Genomic DNA, 17510 nt, shown 5'->3' on the forward strand with positions numbered 1-17510 from the left:
GTTACCATAGCAATTACCAGTTTACTGGTTTAACTGCTGCAATAAGTCATGGTATTCCTTTCGTCCTTTGAGGTAGTCTTTTCGAACCGTCTTGTTTAATATGATTTGGCGTTCTTCGTGTGTTATATACTGTAGTTGTGGCGTTGCACCGTATAAAACAGTTGTTGAGTCATATCAATGCAATGCACAGTTGCAGCCCAGACTTTCGCGTAATGTGTGGGATAGATGGATGCTCAAATGAGTATCAAATGTATAACTACGTGTATTGTCTCATTTCAAGATTGGTTTGTTTCTTGAAACAAGATAATTTACCATACAACCCAAACCTTAAAAACATAGAAGCTCAATGACTTGTAAGAAAAGGCTTATTTTATCTAAAAAAAATTCTCAAAGAACATTTCAAAATTTTCTCACCTAATAAGATATTCAAGATGCACTGTCTTGAAACAATATATTTCCATCTTTGGATATAAGTTGTTGTATCTAAAATTAAGCAGAGAAGCATAATTTGACTAGAAATTAGACTAATGTTCTTGGCAAGATTTAGTTTTTTTCCAGTGTGTAGTTCTAGGGGTGGTTTATAAAGGTTTCCCTTAATCCGAATTGGAAAGGGAAACTGGATGTTTATTTTCACCTTATCTTATTTTATTTTTTTTGTGGATGAATGTATGGTCCGTAGGAGGGGATTGTAATGGAAAATACGTATTACGTATTAGTCTACCATTTTATTTTTATTTGACCACCTGGCTTTCTTTTCAACAAAGACCCTTTGTCATGTCTCTGCCTAATTGTCTCATGTGTTTTTGAGCAGAGAGATCCCTGACAAGGAGGCGGAGCCACCAGCTGCACCTGCTTCCCATTGACCACCAGGGGCTTTTTAAGTCGTCCGGATCAGGGGAGCGGCACCGGATTATTCTACGCTACCAGTTGTGCCATTCCGAGTTCCTGGTTGCTGAGTTATTGTTATTCGTCAGCCTTAAGTGATACCATTCCTTCCTTTCAAGTTTTTTTCATAGTTGCTGCATTTTTGGTTGTTTCTTTTAGCTGTTCTCCTGTTGGCTCGGTTCCCCATTCTCTTTGGGTGGGTATTCTGTGCATTTTTCTGCTATGACATAACAGAAGCCTATCAGATTATGCCGAACACAATGACAGCCACCACCCATGTGGTTGACCTTTGATTGACCCGATCAATGAAAACAGGTCTAATCTGCATCCATAAAGCATAATGTTAAAGATTCAATTAAAGTACCGCGATAAAAAATGCTTTGATGATGACTATAATTAATCACAAATATTCTGTTACTCTGACATCCTAATTTCACCCCAAGTATGCCAGTATATTTTTAATCTGTTCAGTGTTTGAATCGGTTTTCACATCATACAACAAATAAAACAGCTCAATGAATTTCTATGAATTTTTATTTATGAATACTGAGTACAAATTAGCCTACACACAGGACAGTAATCAAACTTTTTTTTTAATCTATTTTTTCAAAAGGGAGTATATAGAGCTCTTCAATATGAAGACAACATTTCCCACATTAGTCCATAAGGAACGTCGGACATACTTGCCTCACGTCCTCAGACCTTTGGATGAAGGCTTAACAAGGTTTCGATGAGCATGAGAAATATGGCACACTTAGTGTGAGTTTGATTTACACTGATTGGAGTCTTGAGTCCACTCTGTATTGATTCTAATAGTGGAGCCATAAAATGTCCACACACTTCCTGCACCTCATTTTGGCGGCTTCTTGTTAATCAGTGAAGGTTAATTGTGCCTAAATCTTCTTAAAGCCAGCAAAAATGATCCAAGATGATAGGAAAGCCATGTCTAAGGTCCTGTGAGCTACAATCCGCCTCATCAGGTTCAACGAGGTAAAAAAAGAAAAACGGTAATGTGCAAATGAAAATCTTAAAAAAAAAAAAAAATTCTGTCTCTTAGGCCCATAGTTTGAACCATTTAGACAGAAGTGGTTGCACCTTTTCATATCATACATGGCTGCTTGGCAGAATGCATTCCCCCATGCAGTATAGGGCTGTTGGCCTCCTGGGGACCATAAGACTGGTCTTAACCTTTAAAAAGATGTTATATTTTGGTCGTGAATAAAAAACAAACAAAAAAACAAAATGGAATTACAGCTTTTTCCTTACCAAGCACTTGTAGTCAGTAAGACGAGGAGTGGTTGTGGTGGTGCTAATCAAACAGCAGCTCTGTGCAATTATTAGCATTCCAATCTGAAAATCAGGGTATTCAGCACACTGGCAGCATTATTTCTTATCTGACTCTTGAACTCATTAAATTCCACTATTACCTTTTTTCAGAGTCCAGACATTGAAGCCTATGTACTTATTTAAAGTGTTTCCATTATTTCTAAAGTGTTTGGCCAAAAGAAGTGGAGGATACTAAATGAGTTATGCACCAAAAGTAAATAATTACATTAGTACTTAAGCAACTAAAGTAATTGATTACTATAATCACTTCAGCTACTAAAGTACAAAGGTAATCGATAAATATAGGCAATCAAGTACTAATGTAATCAGTTATGTACTTAAACGTACTTAAGGTAATTAAGTGCTAGTACCTAACTAGCACTTAATTACCTTAAGTAAATGATTAATTTTGTACTTAGTTTATTTAGTAGCATCCATTTATAGACCCCCTCCACCTCCCACCTTTAGCCAAATAATTGAAAAAATATATAAATAAGTACCTGGGATTAAATGTCTGGAGTGGTAAAAATATGTCTTTGAGACTGAATTGACAATTTTCGGACAACTTGAGCCTAAAACGAAAACAATGTACAATGTTGAAAAAAAAAAATAAAAGCAATAAAAATGCAGTCGTTGTACAGTTAAATGACGCAAAAATGACCTACTTCTCAAAAAATGTTTTTTTTTTTTCTTTCTCACATTACAGTATGGCACTGGAAGATAATGAAAATGAGTGACAGGCAAGCAGGCCAAAGGCCTGCTTTACATGCCACACCTGAGTAAAGAGGTCACGTTGAAGTGAAATGAACAGAAAAAAAGAAAAGACACAGTTGAAGTGTTCAGTTTTTGATGTGAAAGCTGTGATCCAGATGGAAGCAGATGTGTGTGAGAGGTTCTTGTGTGTTTTAACAGAACAGAGTGAGACCTTTCTCATTGGCCTTTTAGCTTCTTTGCAGCTGCTTTTCATCATGCTTTTCATCTCTCAGCTTGGCACTCTCTCAGCAACACATGTTGCTCTGGAGTCCAATGTAGGTCGCAGGAGAGGATCTGGAATGCGCTGGGCTGACTTTCTGACACATCTGTGTTAAGTTGGGTTAGAAGGTCATAGGCGCTGAGCTCTTGTTCTGGAAGTTCATGGTCTGGATGCTAGAGAGGATCTTTCTCTGATGGCCGGCGAAAGTCACACCCATCTGCAGCAAGTCTCTGAAAATTACATAGGCCAGGGGTGTCAAACTCATTTTTATTGTGGGCCACACTGAAGTAGAATGACTGTGAAGTCAAAATTTGGGCCTTGAGTTTGACACCTGTGATATAGGCTGACCCATACGCAAGAACAGCATTTCAAAACAACCTATGGGACCTGAATCAAGTGCCAATAAGCTTGAAGGCAGTTATCTGGATGGTTTTTGGTTTTAAAAAATACAGTATAAAGGCAGCGAATAATAAAAACTTTGGTAGACATTTGTTTTTGTAATAGTAGGAGTTAAAAAAAAAACAATGCATAATAAAGCATTATTTTAACATCTATGCATGTATAGTAAGGTATCAAAAAAATATTTAAAATAAAACATTTTTGTGTCAAGTATAGTAAAGTATTACATTTTTTAGGCAATGTTAAAAAAGCCATCTATAGTTAAGTGATTAAAAAAAATATCGACCATGATTTTTTTTTTAAATTGTCATGTATAGAAGAACGTTTTAAAAAAAGACTATAATTTTATGGTGATGTTTTTTTGTAAACCAGGTGAGGCGTTTTTTGTTCAAGACAGTCATGTGAGTCTTTAAAAAAATAGTAAGGCATTTAAAGAAAAGTAAAAAGGGATTTTTTTTTAAAAGGCTATGTCCGCTAATTGTCACATTCTGTCGATTTTGTTTTTGGTTTATTTTTAACGACTATTCGAATGTAGATTCTTCTTGTGTCCCTCCCGCGTCTGTCGTCATTGCATGATTTATGCCACCTGTTGCTCCGTGTGTTCCTTCCCCCTTGTGTCAGCCAATCAACTTCCCCTGCCTCTCGTTCTCTCCCAGCTATCCCGTGTTTCTAATTTGTATCATGTCTATATGAGATATAGGATTGTCGCTGCGAGTTGTTGGGTTATTGCAATTGCTGTTGTTTTCGCGCTGTTCGCAATCGCTTACCGCTCCTTGTGTTCCCCAGTTTCCTGATCGCTGTTCCCCCTAAGTTTGGTTTTGTTTAGTTCTTGTTCTTTTGCTACTTTGTCCAGTTTTGTCTATTTTGGTTTCAGTATCGTTTGATGATTAAAATCCCATTTTTGAGTATAACCCCTCCTGGCTTCCTTGCAGTTTTGGGTCCATCCTCTCACACTCCGGCACTCCACTCGCCATGCCTATTCATGAGACTAATTCATTTAAAAACAAATCCACTACATCTAGTAAGGCATATTTTTTGACACTTATGTACAAGGTGTATGAAGAAAACACACCATACTCTGATATTAACAAAGTGTAAAAAAAATACAGTCGGCCCCCGGTTTACGAACACCCTCTTTTACGAACATTTCGACTTACGAGCGTGGACCGCGGAGTTTTTTGTCCCCCACTTACGCACAAACCTCCCGTCTTACGAACAAAACGACATGCCGGCCATTGTATTCACACTTATTTTCGTTTTGCTACGTCAACTAATTCAGAAGTTGACGCTCATGACAGCAACGTTGAACGCTATTGCTCTTACAATGTCACAGTCACTGTCTCAGTCACGGAGTCAGTCACGGACATGCTATTGGCCGGCGTCACGTCAATCACAGAAATGCCGATATGCTATTGGCCGAACGCCTTTATCTTGCTTGATGGCACAGCTGGTCGGGACGGAAGGAAGGAGAGAAAATGAGTGAAAAACGGAAGGAAGGAATGTGGTGAAGACTTTGCAAACTTTATCTGTTAGACATGGCTTCTAAAATTGCAAGTGGCGGTAAAGGAAAAAGTAAGAGGATGATGACAATAGAAACCAAGCAGGAGATAAAAAAAAAAAATACGAAGGAGGCGCACCCATAGTTAACCTTGCTCGTGAGTATGGACGTAACCGCTCGGCAATCTTCTAAGGGCAAGACTTTCCTTGCCGGGGGACGGACCTCGCTCGACAACAAAATGGAGAGGCTTTTTCTATTATGGATTAAAGAGAAGGAAATCGCCGGTGATATGTTTTAGTTTGAGAAAAGTTCTTGTTTAAGAAAATAAATCAATAAATTCTGCGGGTTGGTCTCTGCTCACCTCCGTCTCCACTCAGCTCAAGTCATGTCGCCCCAGAGGAAAATGTCATTTATCCTTTATATATCCATGTTAATTAAATTAACTGTACAGCAGATAAAGGTGCTAATTTTAAATATGTGTGTGAATTCGTAGTGGTTTTATCTATGATTTCACCATGCGTTGCTAGTCAATGTGTACGAACATTTGACTTCACTTTGCTACATCAGCAAAATCATCTGCTCAAACGTGACACAATAACGTTGATATGCTATTGCTCTTACAATGTCACAGTCACTGTTCCAGTCACGGTGTCCGTCACGGAGATGCTGATATGCTATTGCTCGAACACCTTCAGCTAGCTTGATGGCACAGCTGGTCGGGACGGAAGGAAGGAGAGAAAATCAGTCAAAAACGGAAGGAAGGAAGGAATGTTGTGAAGACTTTACAAACTTTATCTGTTAGACATGGCTTCTAAAATTGCTAGTGGCGGTAAAGGAAGAAGTAAGAGGATGATGACAATAGAAACGAAGCAGGAGATAATAAAAAAAATACGAAGGAGGCGCACGCATAGTTAACCTTGCTCGTGAGTATGGACGGAACCGCTCGGCAATCTTCTAAGGCACAGGTGTCGAACTCCAGTCCTCGAGGGGAGGCATCCTGCATGTTTTCCGGTTTTCTTTCCCCAACACACCTGATTCAAATGTTTAGCTCATTAGCAAGTTCTGCAGAGCTTCAAAATGATCCCAATCATTTGAATCAGGTGTTTTTAAGGGAAAAGGTTTGAAAACATGCAGGATTTCGGCCCTCGAGGACTGGAGTTCTGACTGGAGTTATGTTCTAAGGGCAAGACTTTCCTTGCCGGGGGACGGATCTCGATCCGACAACAAAATGGAGAGGCTTCTTCTATTATGGATTAAAGAGAAGGAAATCGCCGGTGATATGTTCGAGTTTGAGAAAATAAATTAATAAATTCTGCGGGTTGGTCTCTGCTCCCCTCCGCCTCCACCCAGCTCAAGTCACATCGCCCCAAAATAAATGTCATTTTTCCTTTGTATGTTTATGTTATTTAATTTAACTGCAAAGTAGATTATATTACTACTTTTGAATATGTATATAAAATCGTGATGGTTTTACCCAAATTTCTTGCACGCGTTGCCGGTCATTGTGTCCGTACAATTGATTTCGCTTCACTACGAAATCACCCGCTCACGCATGTCACGTTATCGTTGATATGCTATTGCTCTTACAATGTCAAAGTCACTGTCTCAGTCACGGCGTCACTCACGGAAATGCCGATATGCTATTGGTCGAACGCCTTCATCTAGCTAGATGGCACAGCTGGTCGGGACGGAAGGAAGGAGAGAAAATCAGTCAAAAACGGAAGGAAGGAATGTTGTTAAGACTTTGCAAACTTTATCTGTTAGAGATGGCTTCTAAAATTGCTAGTGGCGGTAAAGGAAGAAGTAAGAGGATGATGACAATAGAAACGAAGCAGTCGATAATAAAAAAAAAAAAAAAATACGAAGGAGGCGCACGCATGGTTAACCTTGCTAGTGCGTATGGCCGTAACCGCTCGGCAATCTTCTAAGGGCAAGACTTTCCTTGCCGTGGGACGGACCTCGATCGACAACAAAATTGAGAGGCTTCTTCTATTATGGATTAAAGAGAAGGAAATCGTCGGTGATATGTTCTAGTTTGAGAAAAGTCCCCGTTTAAGAAAATAAATAAATAAATTCTGCGGGTTGGTCTCTGCTCCCCTCTGCCTCCACCCAGCTCAAGTCACGTCACCCCAAAGGTAAATGTCATTTTTCCTTTGTACATTTATGTTTTTTAATTTAACTGCACAGTAGATTATGTTACTCATTTTTAATATGTGTATAAAGTCGTGATGTTTTTACCTAAGGTTTTTGCACGCGTTGCACGCATTCACTAATTAACATAGGTTTGGATTGCCCGCCATACGAGCAGTTCAAGTTACGAGCGTAGCCGCTGAACGGATTAAGTTCGTAACACGGGGGCCCACTGTACTAACAAAAAGTAAGCTTTTAAACACCTTACTGGACATGGCATTTTTGTTAGTATCTTTTTATAAAAAAAATGTATAGTAAGATTAAAAAAAACAAAACAAAAAAAACACGTGATTAGCAGAAAGCAGTAAGAATTAAAAAAAAAAAAAATCCATGTGAGATGTACTAGACATGTACTGTAAGTAAAGACTGACTGTGTTGTTATCTGGCCCAGTTGCTCCACGGTAGTGAGTCTGGCTTGCAGGAAACTGTCTTCGTAGCGTTCCATCTTGATGACCCTCAACCATTCCCCCACTGAGGCAGAGGACGAGAAGGTTGTCGGTGAGCGCTGGCCAAGCAGTGGATAGGAAGGCCTGCGGGAGAAGGAAGGGAAACAAAGGTCACCAAAATAATACGGAGAAGCTTACATACTTGTACTGCCTGCAGTCGCATTCTTGTCCACATGCAGAGACAGAATATGAGGCAACGTGATTGACAGGGACGGACAATGGGATTTGTCAGAGGTGGACTGTCCTTCACTGTAAGCGAGTAGAGGCACAGCAAGAATGTGGACAGGGGAAAACCATGGCCAGCGAGCTGCTGACAGGTCACAGCAGGACTTGAGGATGCCATGTAAGATATACAGCAGGAGGGGGATACATGTCGCATGAAGGATTTGGCGACAAAGGACGCATTTTTGAACCATTGTGTCATAAAGTCGTTCACTACCCAAAGAGTCATTCACTACCCTTGGGTGGCATCTACTGTCATCACATATCATTGTGCATTTGGATTCATCAATCAAATAAACTCCTGCAAATGTGACACATTTCTTGAATATAATAATACTTATGAACATAGCAATTTACAATGAGGGACTAAGTCAAAGTAATGCAGTGCTTCTCAATTATGTTTTGCAAAGACCCCCTAAGAAAGAGATAACATTTTGCACCCTCCCCACTTGTTGCGTCAACCATAAATAAGGTTATTATCTATAAAATTGTATAATTATACCTACAACTGTATCCTTTTTAACACTGACATAAAGAAAAAGCAATATAAACTAGCTTTCAAAGACTTAACTACTTTTTTTTTTTAACAGCATTTATTCTGAAAAAAAGAACAGCATGCAAGATAAGACATGTACTGTTGGGGCGGCATGGCTAGTTGGTAGAGTGGTAGTGTCCCAGCCGAGAGGCTGTGGGTTTGACCCATCTACCATCATGGCCATGTTGACGTGTCCTTGAGCGGTAAATGCTTCGGTCTTAGAGGTGGCATCACTACGTGGGGTCGTCCCTGCCATCGCACCTAAAAGTGACTTGTCAGTCAAGTGTGCCTCCACTCACCCTGCTCCTTCTTGGGTGACTATTTTCAGTGAGGCGGGGTTCCGGATCAATTTGTCCAAGGCGCTGACCAGTTCAGTGAAGCGAGGCCGCGCGGAGCGATCCTTCTGCCAGCAGTCCAGCATCAGCTGGTGTAGATGGGTGGGGCAGTCAGACGGCGGGGGCAGACGATAGTCTTGCTCTATGGCGTTGATTACCTGGATGCAAGGGAAAAATTCAATCACGATAAGAATGCTTTGGAAGACACAGACAAAAAAAGAGGATTTCTGCAAAACAGCCCTATTATCTGAGGTTTGACTAGAGTGAACACTCGCTACTTTGCGGTTCCACTATCGTGGATACGCCACTTTGCGATTTTTTTTCCATTACTCGGATTCGCCACATAGCAGATTTTTTTTCATTATGCGAATTCACAATTGCGGATTTTTTTTTCATTACGTATGTATAAGAGAAATATATTGCTTCAGTGAAGCGTAGCTACGGCCATGGCCCGCCATTCGGGAGGGAACAAATCCACCGCTGGCTACATTAAGAAGGACGAGGCGAGCATTAGGAAGACGGGTGCCACCGCCTTTGGCAATTCCGCAAAGCCAGTTGTTACGGCTCGGAATAAAACGATCTGCTTTAGCAATCTGGATTGTCGACTGTCGGAAGAACAACATAGTGAACCCCTTTCATTTGAAGTCTCGCGTAGCTGTGGTCATATTAGAAGCAGCCCGGAATTTAAGTCTAATCTGTACATGATCAAAGTTGATTACAATGGAGAGTTTACACTTGAAATACAATTTTATTATAAAAGAAATCTAGGTAAGACCACTGTCTGTGGCTCTTGCCTGTGTATTGATGTGTGCCGGGGTGCATTTCATGAGATACGGAGTACGTCCCTGAGGAGTTTTAATCTCCTCCCGCCCCAACTCCCGTCCCACAGGGACATTCGTGTCAGTCATGAAGTGGACCTAAAGCAAAAGGCCCACACACACATTATAGGGCAGACGTTTGCCAGACCGTTGGAAATGTCTTACCTAGATTTCTTTGATAATAAAATGGATAATAAAATTTCAAATGTAAACTCTCCATTGTAATAATCTTTGATCATGTACAGATTACACTTTAATTCAACGTTGGGGCCGCTGCTAATATGACTACAGCTGTGTGAGACTTTAAAGGAAAGGGGGAACCGCTCACTTACTTTACACTGTATAAGGTTTAATTATAATATGTGTACTGCAGTAATATTTGTCTTAATTAATATGTATAGCAAGAAGACTTCTAGTTAATAACTATGTTAAGAATTCTTCAAGTGTTAGAGTTCGTGACGTTTTTTTTTATCTTATTTTGAAATGCATGCTTTTAATTTGTCAGGTCGCGTTGCATTTCCGTTTCCTGTTTTACGTGCTCTGTGGGTCATTTGGCTCGTTACCGTGACGTAGTGAATGACTACGTAAGCTCATATTTATAGTTTATTATCATTAATGTTGATAACGCACGCTACTGCCTATGTTTAGTAAGCGAATGAGTGTTTATTCTGTTTATGTGTTCGTTTGTGTAGAGGTTGCACTTTATAGTTAGTAGTTGTTGTTAGTTGTTGCTCACCCGCTAATGTCGGCTAAAAATACAGTAAATTCTTAGATTGTTTATATGTTAGTTTACTGACTTTAAGATTGTTGTTGATTTATTATTCAACCGATACTACATGATACATGAGCCAAAATAAATGTAAAGTTCAAAGTGATGACTATCGTACTCTTTCACCGGAGTCTTGAGTCCGGTGCAGATAACCGGCCCTGAGAACAAATTCTCAACAAACTAAGTAATATTAGTTATTATATATATTATAAATAAATAAATTCTGCGGTTGGTTTCTGCTCCCCTCCGCCTCCACCCAGCTCAAGTCACGTCGCCCCAAAGGTAAATGTCATTTTTCCATCGTATATGTTATTTAATTTAACTGTACAGTAGATTATGTTCCTCATTTTTAATATGTGTATAACGTCATGATGCTTTTACCTAAGGTTTTTGCGCGCGTTGCACGCATTCACTAATTAACATAGGTTTGGATTGCCCGTCATACGAGCAGTTCAAGTTACAAGCGTAGCCGGTGAACGGATTAAGTTCGTAACACGGGGGCCCACTGTATATATATATTTATCAAATGACACTATTCCCACCATAAGATACACTACCAGAGCAGTTCAAGTTACGAGCGTAGCCGCTGAACGAATTAAGTTCGTAAGTTCGTATATATATATATATATATATATATATATATATATATATATATATATAGTGGGCCCCCGGTTTACGAACTCCCCCTTACGAACTTTTCGACTTACGAGCATTGACCACATATATTTGTGTGTGTGTGTGTGTGTATATATATATATATATATATATATATATATATATATATATATATATATATATATATATATATATATATATATATATTGTACATCACAAAATGCCGGTTTGCTATTGACCCCACGGGCCTAAAGAAGTCCGCGGGATGAAGGGCATTTTCCATTCGCGTGCCAGTACTATGGAATGCCCTACCTATGGAAGTTCGCGCAGCCACCTCAGTAGAAATCTTTAAATCCCGACTAAAAACACATTTATATTCAAAGCATTTAGTTAATTGAGCCTGTCTGCAGCTTTCTTCTTTTTTCTTTTTTCCTGCACCCCTCTGCCGGCTGGGAGAGGGGGCTAGCTAGATGGTGAGGGTTGACTAGACCGCCTCCATTTGGTCCTGTGCTGATCGACCATCGCGGGTTAGGAGATCGGCCGTCTGCGGTCCACTTGGTTGGAATGTGGGATGGTTCCTGCCCAATGGCTTTGCCTGCTGTCAAGACATCACTGCACTATATAGCACAATATGTTTTCTGTAATTTATATTGTTTATGTGTATGTCTGTATTTGGTACATGCAGCATCCACTTCAACCGGTGGGCCTGGAAGGGGGCTCCTCCCACCTGTGGTCCCTTCTGGAGGTTTCTGATTTTCCCCTAATTGGGGTTTTTTAGTTTTTCCTTACCCTTCTGGGTTCTTTGACAGGGGATGCTGTTGTGTACCTTACACTGAAAAGATGTCTCTGCACGACTTCTTTTTCCGAAAGAGGTCTCCACATGACCTCTTTTCATCTGTGAAGCCCTTTGAGACTTTGGTGATTTAGGGCTATACAAATAAAATTTGATTGATTGATATATATATATATATATATATATATATATATATATATATATATATATATATATATATATATATATATATATATATATATATATATATATGTTTTTTTTTTTTTATGTGAAAAGTGGGGGCGCTACTTCGCGGATTTTCACATCTGGTTCCGGAACCTATCAACCTCGATAAATGAGGGTTCACTGTATTTCCCGATTCGTAGGCTTAGACATTTAAAACGAACATAACTCTACAAATGGTTGAGTTAAAATTACCCAAACTCGGTGGCAGTTGGGTCGGGATATTGCCGGTTAATTGAATTAAACCAAAAGTTCAATTAACAAAAGATACAATACAAATTGTGAGGTTATTTTGTACAAAACAATCCCATTTGTGGGAGGTTGGTGTTGGTGTTGGAGGTTTGGTCTAAGAGGAGAATTTGCAAGCTAAAACAGTGCATTGGACTCAGTGTGTCAGGCTGTCAACAAGTGTGTAGAGTCTATCATGGCAATCTAGATTTGGCACGAACACACCCGCCTCACTGTGCAGAGGTTGTGTATTCTATTCTGGCTCCAGCTTTCCTGGGGTGGCGTTTGCAAGCCTTTTTTTTTGTATCCAAGGAACCTTAATTACTTGAGGACTCATTTCATCCCTAGTTGTGTAATAATAGTAATAATTATACCGATGTCAGATGTAGACTAAAATAAACCGTAAGGTTTTGATCTCAATTTGTGTGTTATTGTGATTGAACCGTGTAATGATGTGACCAACACTGTAAGTGGCTGGGCTCCAACTTATAGGAGAATATGCGGACTTGGATTTTGTCATAAACTTACATCTTGGTTACTCATGTCCCAGTAGGGCCTTTCTCCGAAGGACATGACTTCCCACATGACAATACCATAACTCCACACATCTGAGGCTGATGTGAACTTTCTGAAAGCGATTGCCTCCGGCGCTGTCCAGCGGATTGGGATCTTACCTCCCTGCACAAATGAGAAAACAAAACACACACACGCACGCACACACACACACACACACACACACACACACACACACGCACACACACACACACAGACTTCATGTGGAGGCTTATCACTAAAATTCATATAAATCTTCATGTACATTATTCTCTTCTTCATATAAAATATCAGGCATTTAGTATGTGTTCAATCAAATGAGAGTTGGTGAGATTTTTTTTCTAAACTGTAAAAGCTAAAAAAAAAAAAAAGCTTTAAAAGATAATGTTATGAATTATTGACTTTCTAAAATGCTTTAAAAGTAATCATTTCTAATTTTCCAGTTCAAAACTTTTTGAAAGGAAATATGTATTTTGTGTTGGTCCTTGAAAAAAGTAAACTGTTGGTGTGTACAATACACGGCAACATAGAAAATTCCTGGATTGATCCTAAAATTAAGAGTGCGCCTTAAGCATGGCTGAGTACTATACATGCAGAAATACAGTATATATTTGCAGACAACATTGTGATCTATAGAAACAGTAGGGACCAGGTAGAGGTGAAGGTTGGCCCTAGAAAAGAGAGCAATGAAGAATAGCCGCAACAAGACGGTGTATATGCGTGCGAATGAGAGGAACCCATGAGGAAGAGTGAAGATAAAGAGAAAAGATATAAAGAAGTCGGAGGATTTTAAGCATTTACAGTTAACAATCTAGATCAATGGTGATTTCAATTTAAGTTGCCTCAAGAGTTAATGAAGGTTGTGGAACACTGAATGCTATATACTTGCTACATACACATTTGAGCAGACATTAAATAAGTAAGTGTACCAGGGAGCTGGTGTAGGTCGGATCAGAGGAATTCTCCTGCAGGAAACGTGACAAGCCAAAATCGGACACCTTGCACACAAGGTTACTGTTGATGAGGATGTTGCGGGCTGCCAGGTCTCTGTGGACGTAGCTCATCTCGGCAAGGTATCTCATGCCTGAGGCGATGCCGCGTAGCATCCCCACAAGCTGGATGGGCGTGAACTGGCTGTCATTTAGCTACATGAAGGACAGACCAAGAGTTTTGAGTTGGAGAATGTGTGACTTGATGCTGCACTGTGCATTAGTCACCAAACTAACCCTTAGGAAAGAATCTAGGGCACCGTTTTCCATAAACTCAGTGAGGATCATGACTGGACAGCTGGCTGTGATGATGCCCTCCAGGTGTATGATGTTGGGGTGCTGGAACTGCCCCATGATGGACGCCTCGGACAGGAAGTCGCGTCGCTGCTTCTCGGTATAGCCGCCTTTTAGTGTCTTTATGGCTACGTAGTTTTCCTTTTTCCCGGGGACCCTCAGCCGCCCTCGGCACACCTCCCCAAACTCTCCTGTCACCACACAGACACAAAAACACATTAGGACACTTACACAGGCGCTTACATCATTAGGAGGATGAGTAAATGTAAAGCTTCCTTGCAGCTAATGCTGCCCTTTGCTTTGAATAGGAGGCTGTTAATATGGCTAACATGTTTATCAGTTAATAGCTTTGTGCTGCAATATTGAATTCAACCTGATAAAGACGAATAACTGAAATAGGTTTTAAATGTCATTGAATGCATTAGCAAATTAAAAAAAATCACTCTAAATGAGCGGTGTGAAACGTGCGTCCTATAAACTGGGTACCGGCCTGCAGGGAGCTTTAGGCCGGCCTGCAAGATGATTTTGTGGAGCATTGAAAAAACTGAATAGGACTGAACCTATTAGTTTGATGTCCATAATCAATAGACAAAAATTCTTGCCTAGATAAGCACTGCAACTTACAAGCGGAAGTGACCACTTGCCCCGCTTGTGCAAAATATTACTGCTCACTTCAGTGAAACAAAGCGGGACACTAGCATTCATGTTAACATTAGCATCTAGATTTGTCGTGCTACTGCTCAGCACAGGTAATGTCCTTTGATCACCCGGAAAAGATTCACAATGGTCGGGGGTCACCATCTGGGCCGTTAGCAGAGATTTAACTATGGTTCGTGTCACATTATAAACAACCAATCTTGTATTTCTTCTTAAATGGACATTATTTAATGCTCAGCAATTACCACACAGCACTTCCATATTTATTTGAAGTGGTATTTTGACTTTTTCTTTGTGAGTTTTAAACATCATTACGCGGGTCCAACCCAGTGTCCAAAATGAGACACTAGAGCACCATTTTATTGTTTCATTTTCTATGCACTTCACTGTATTCCTTGTAAAGAATTTGTTCCACCACACTTTTAGTGGGACATTTTCCTTTCTCCAGCTATTTGTGTTTCATTGTGTTTATTCATTTATTTTTTTCAATTAATAATTTTAGTTAATCTTATTTGTTCTATACCAAATATGAATTTTATTAACAAATGGAAAAAAAGGTCCGAAAATTTCCATGAATTTCATGCCCTTTAAGAAAAAAATGGTATTTTGCGATATTTTATTGTATATTTATTTTACAACAATATGTTTACATATGATTGCTGCTTTTTGCTGGGAATTGGGTCCAGGCCGCCGCGCATAACAAAAATCTACATATAGGAGGCACTAATTGTTTTTAAGTTGTATACCATGGTTTTACTCGTCCGGACCACTTGAAAATAGATATTTCTCCATGTGACCCCTGAGCTAAATTGAGTTTGACACCATTGCAACATTTCAAAAGAAGATAATGCATCTAAAAAGATTTTCAGTAAAACAAAAGTTATTTTTTCTATATGCTATATTGTACACAGAGCTGGCGGCTTACCGGCTCCAATAACCTCCTCAATCTTTACAAAGGAAACATCGATTTCCTTGGCAAATTCACGTACTGCCTCATTCGGGTCCTCGTAGGTGAAGGGGTCGATATAAACCTTGACCCCTACAAGAGTAAAGCAAACAAAGTCGTGGGAAAGGAAGAGAAAACAATGGTTTGAGAAGTATGAGCAGTGACAAGTGGCGTCAAGATTAAAGGCAAATTTTTCATGATGTTAGGACATTGTAGTCAGTGGCGTTACCTTGGCCAACTAAGTATTGGCTGTTTTTGTCGCTCATTTCTGGATCCTTTATGCGGCTGTGTCTGCTGCAGGTAGACAGTGACAAAATGAGATTAGATTAGAATTCGCTTTTTCATTTTCTGACAAAGAATGTCAAGCTCTATTGGCGAAATACCAGGCAAGTTTATGCAAATGATCAGATGGAGAAGATGAATGTCGTGTTTAGGCTGACGTCACAGTTGAGTTCATAGCTCCCTCGTCTTAGGGGATGCCTTTATGACTGCCTTCATAGTCCATCACGAAGGCTATATAGAGCAAGAGAGCTTGTTCCCGGGTTATTGTTTCACCACGCTCCAAGTACCCTCGCCATATCCCCTGTTCTTACTTGAGACACCTTGGTCCTGTGCTTTGTGATTTTGATTTGCTACTTTACCTTTTGGGACTGTTTTTGTTTCCACGCCTGGCGTGCACTCTCAGTTATTAAACTATCATTAACCACTTCCTCGTGTGGTTGGCTTGGGTCCTAAATCTGCTTTGGTTCCACGGCTATTCATAACAATGAGAAAACAATGGCAAAACCACTCAATAATATGTGAATTATGTAAATATTTTAGGAAATATAAAATAATTTGGGGCGGCACGGTGGCAGACTGGTTAGCACGTCTTCCTCACAGTTCATCAGTCCTGGGTAAAGTTCCTGGTCCAGTTCCCGGCCTTCCAGTGTGGAGTTTGCATGTTCTCCCTGTGCCTGCGTGGATTCTCTCCGGGCATACCGGCTTCTTCCTCATTCCAAAAACATGCATGGCAGGTGTATTGGACACTGTAAATTGTCCTTAGGTGTTACCCCCCCCATCACACACAAGGAAAATTTAGTTTGGCCAATACACCTGCCACGCATGTTTCTGGAGTGTGAAAGGCAGCCAGAGTGCCCGGAGTGAACCCATACTGGTTTGGGGATAACATGCAAACTCCACACAGGAAGGCATGAGCAAGGTCGATTCATACTCTGGTCCCTGAACTACGAAGTGGGCGTGCTAATCACTGCTCCACTGAGCCGACCTGTCATTCAATTTCAGCATCCTAAAAATCAGCAAAAATCAATTTCAAATTTGAAAACTTTATTTAAAATTAAGTTAATGTTTTCTATAAAAGAAAAGCCAATTTTTCAAAGGATTACATTTTATGTTGGTAATTACAAATTTTTAATTACAGATGTCAATTGGCCTTTCACTTATATAGCACTTTTCTACCTTGGGTAGTCAAAACGCTTTACACTAACTAGTCATTTACCTGATGACGCAGCATCAGGAGCAATTGGGGGTTCAGTGTCTTGCTCAAGGACACTTCGAAATGGTCTTGATAGTCAGGGTATCGAACCCACAGCCTCTCAGCTGGGAAACTCTACCACTCTACCACTAGCCATGCCGCTCCCACAATTACAATGAAGTTAATAATTTCTTTTTCGTCATCATTATTATTTTTTTCCCCAAAAATGAAAATCAAAAGTTTAATAAATTAGACAGGAATGGCACAGCACTGTGTTTTAAAAACTTTTTTTTTCCCAACCAAGAATACTATGTGTTGAATGTTTTACATTGTAGACATTTGTT

At 39.9% G+C, this 17510-nt stretch overlaps 1 protein-coding gene across 1 annotated transcript in view; it reads right to left on the reverse strand.

Moving 5' to 3' along the window:
- Positions 1-1401: 1401 nt before the first annotated feature.
- ephb4a (eph receptor B4a) overlaps positions 1402-17510 on the reverse strand; it is an 81599-nt gene continuing 65490 nt past the window's right edge. The window contains exons 10-17 of the mRNA XM_088441619.1: positions 15922-15986; positions 15672-15785; positions 14033-14280; positions 13736-13951; positions 12783-12932; positions 8774-8967; positions 7643-7801; positions 1402-3414 (exon numbers count right to left, since the gene is read on the reverse strand). Of these exons, the coding sequence (XP_088297745.1) occupies positions 3306-3414; positions 7643-7801; positions 8774-8967; positions 12783-12932; positions 13736-13951; positions 14033-14280; positions 15672-15785; positions 15922-15986 (1255 nt within the window). The 3' untranslated portion in view covers positions 1402-3305. The remainder of the gene's footprint in view (positions 3415-7642; positions 7802-8773; positions 8968-12782; positions 12933-13735; positions 13952-14032; positions 14281-15671; positions 15786-15921; positions 15987-17510) is intronic.

Source organism: Hippichthys cyanospilos, chromosome 18 (assembly GCF_059441005.1).
Source record: "Hippichthys cyanospilos isolate Australia breed blue-spotted pipefish chromosome 18, RoL_Hcya_1.0, whole genome shotgun sequence".
Classification (NCBI taxonomy): Eukaryota; Metazoa; Chordata; class Actinopteri; order Syngnathiformes; family Syngnathidae; genus Hippichthys; species Hippichthys cyanospilos.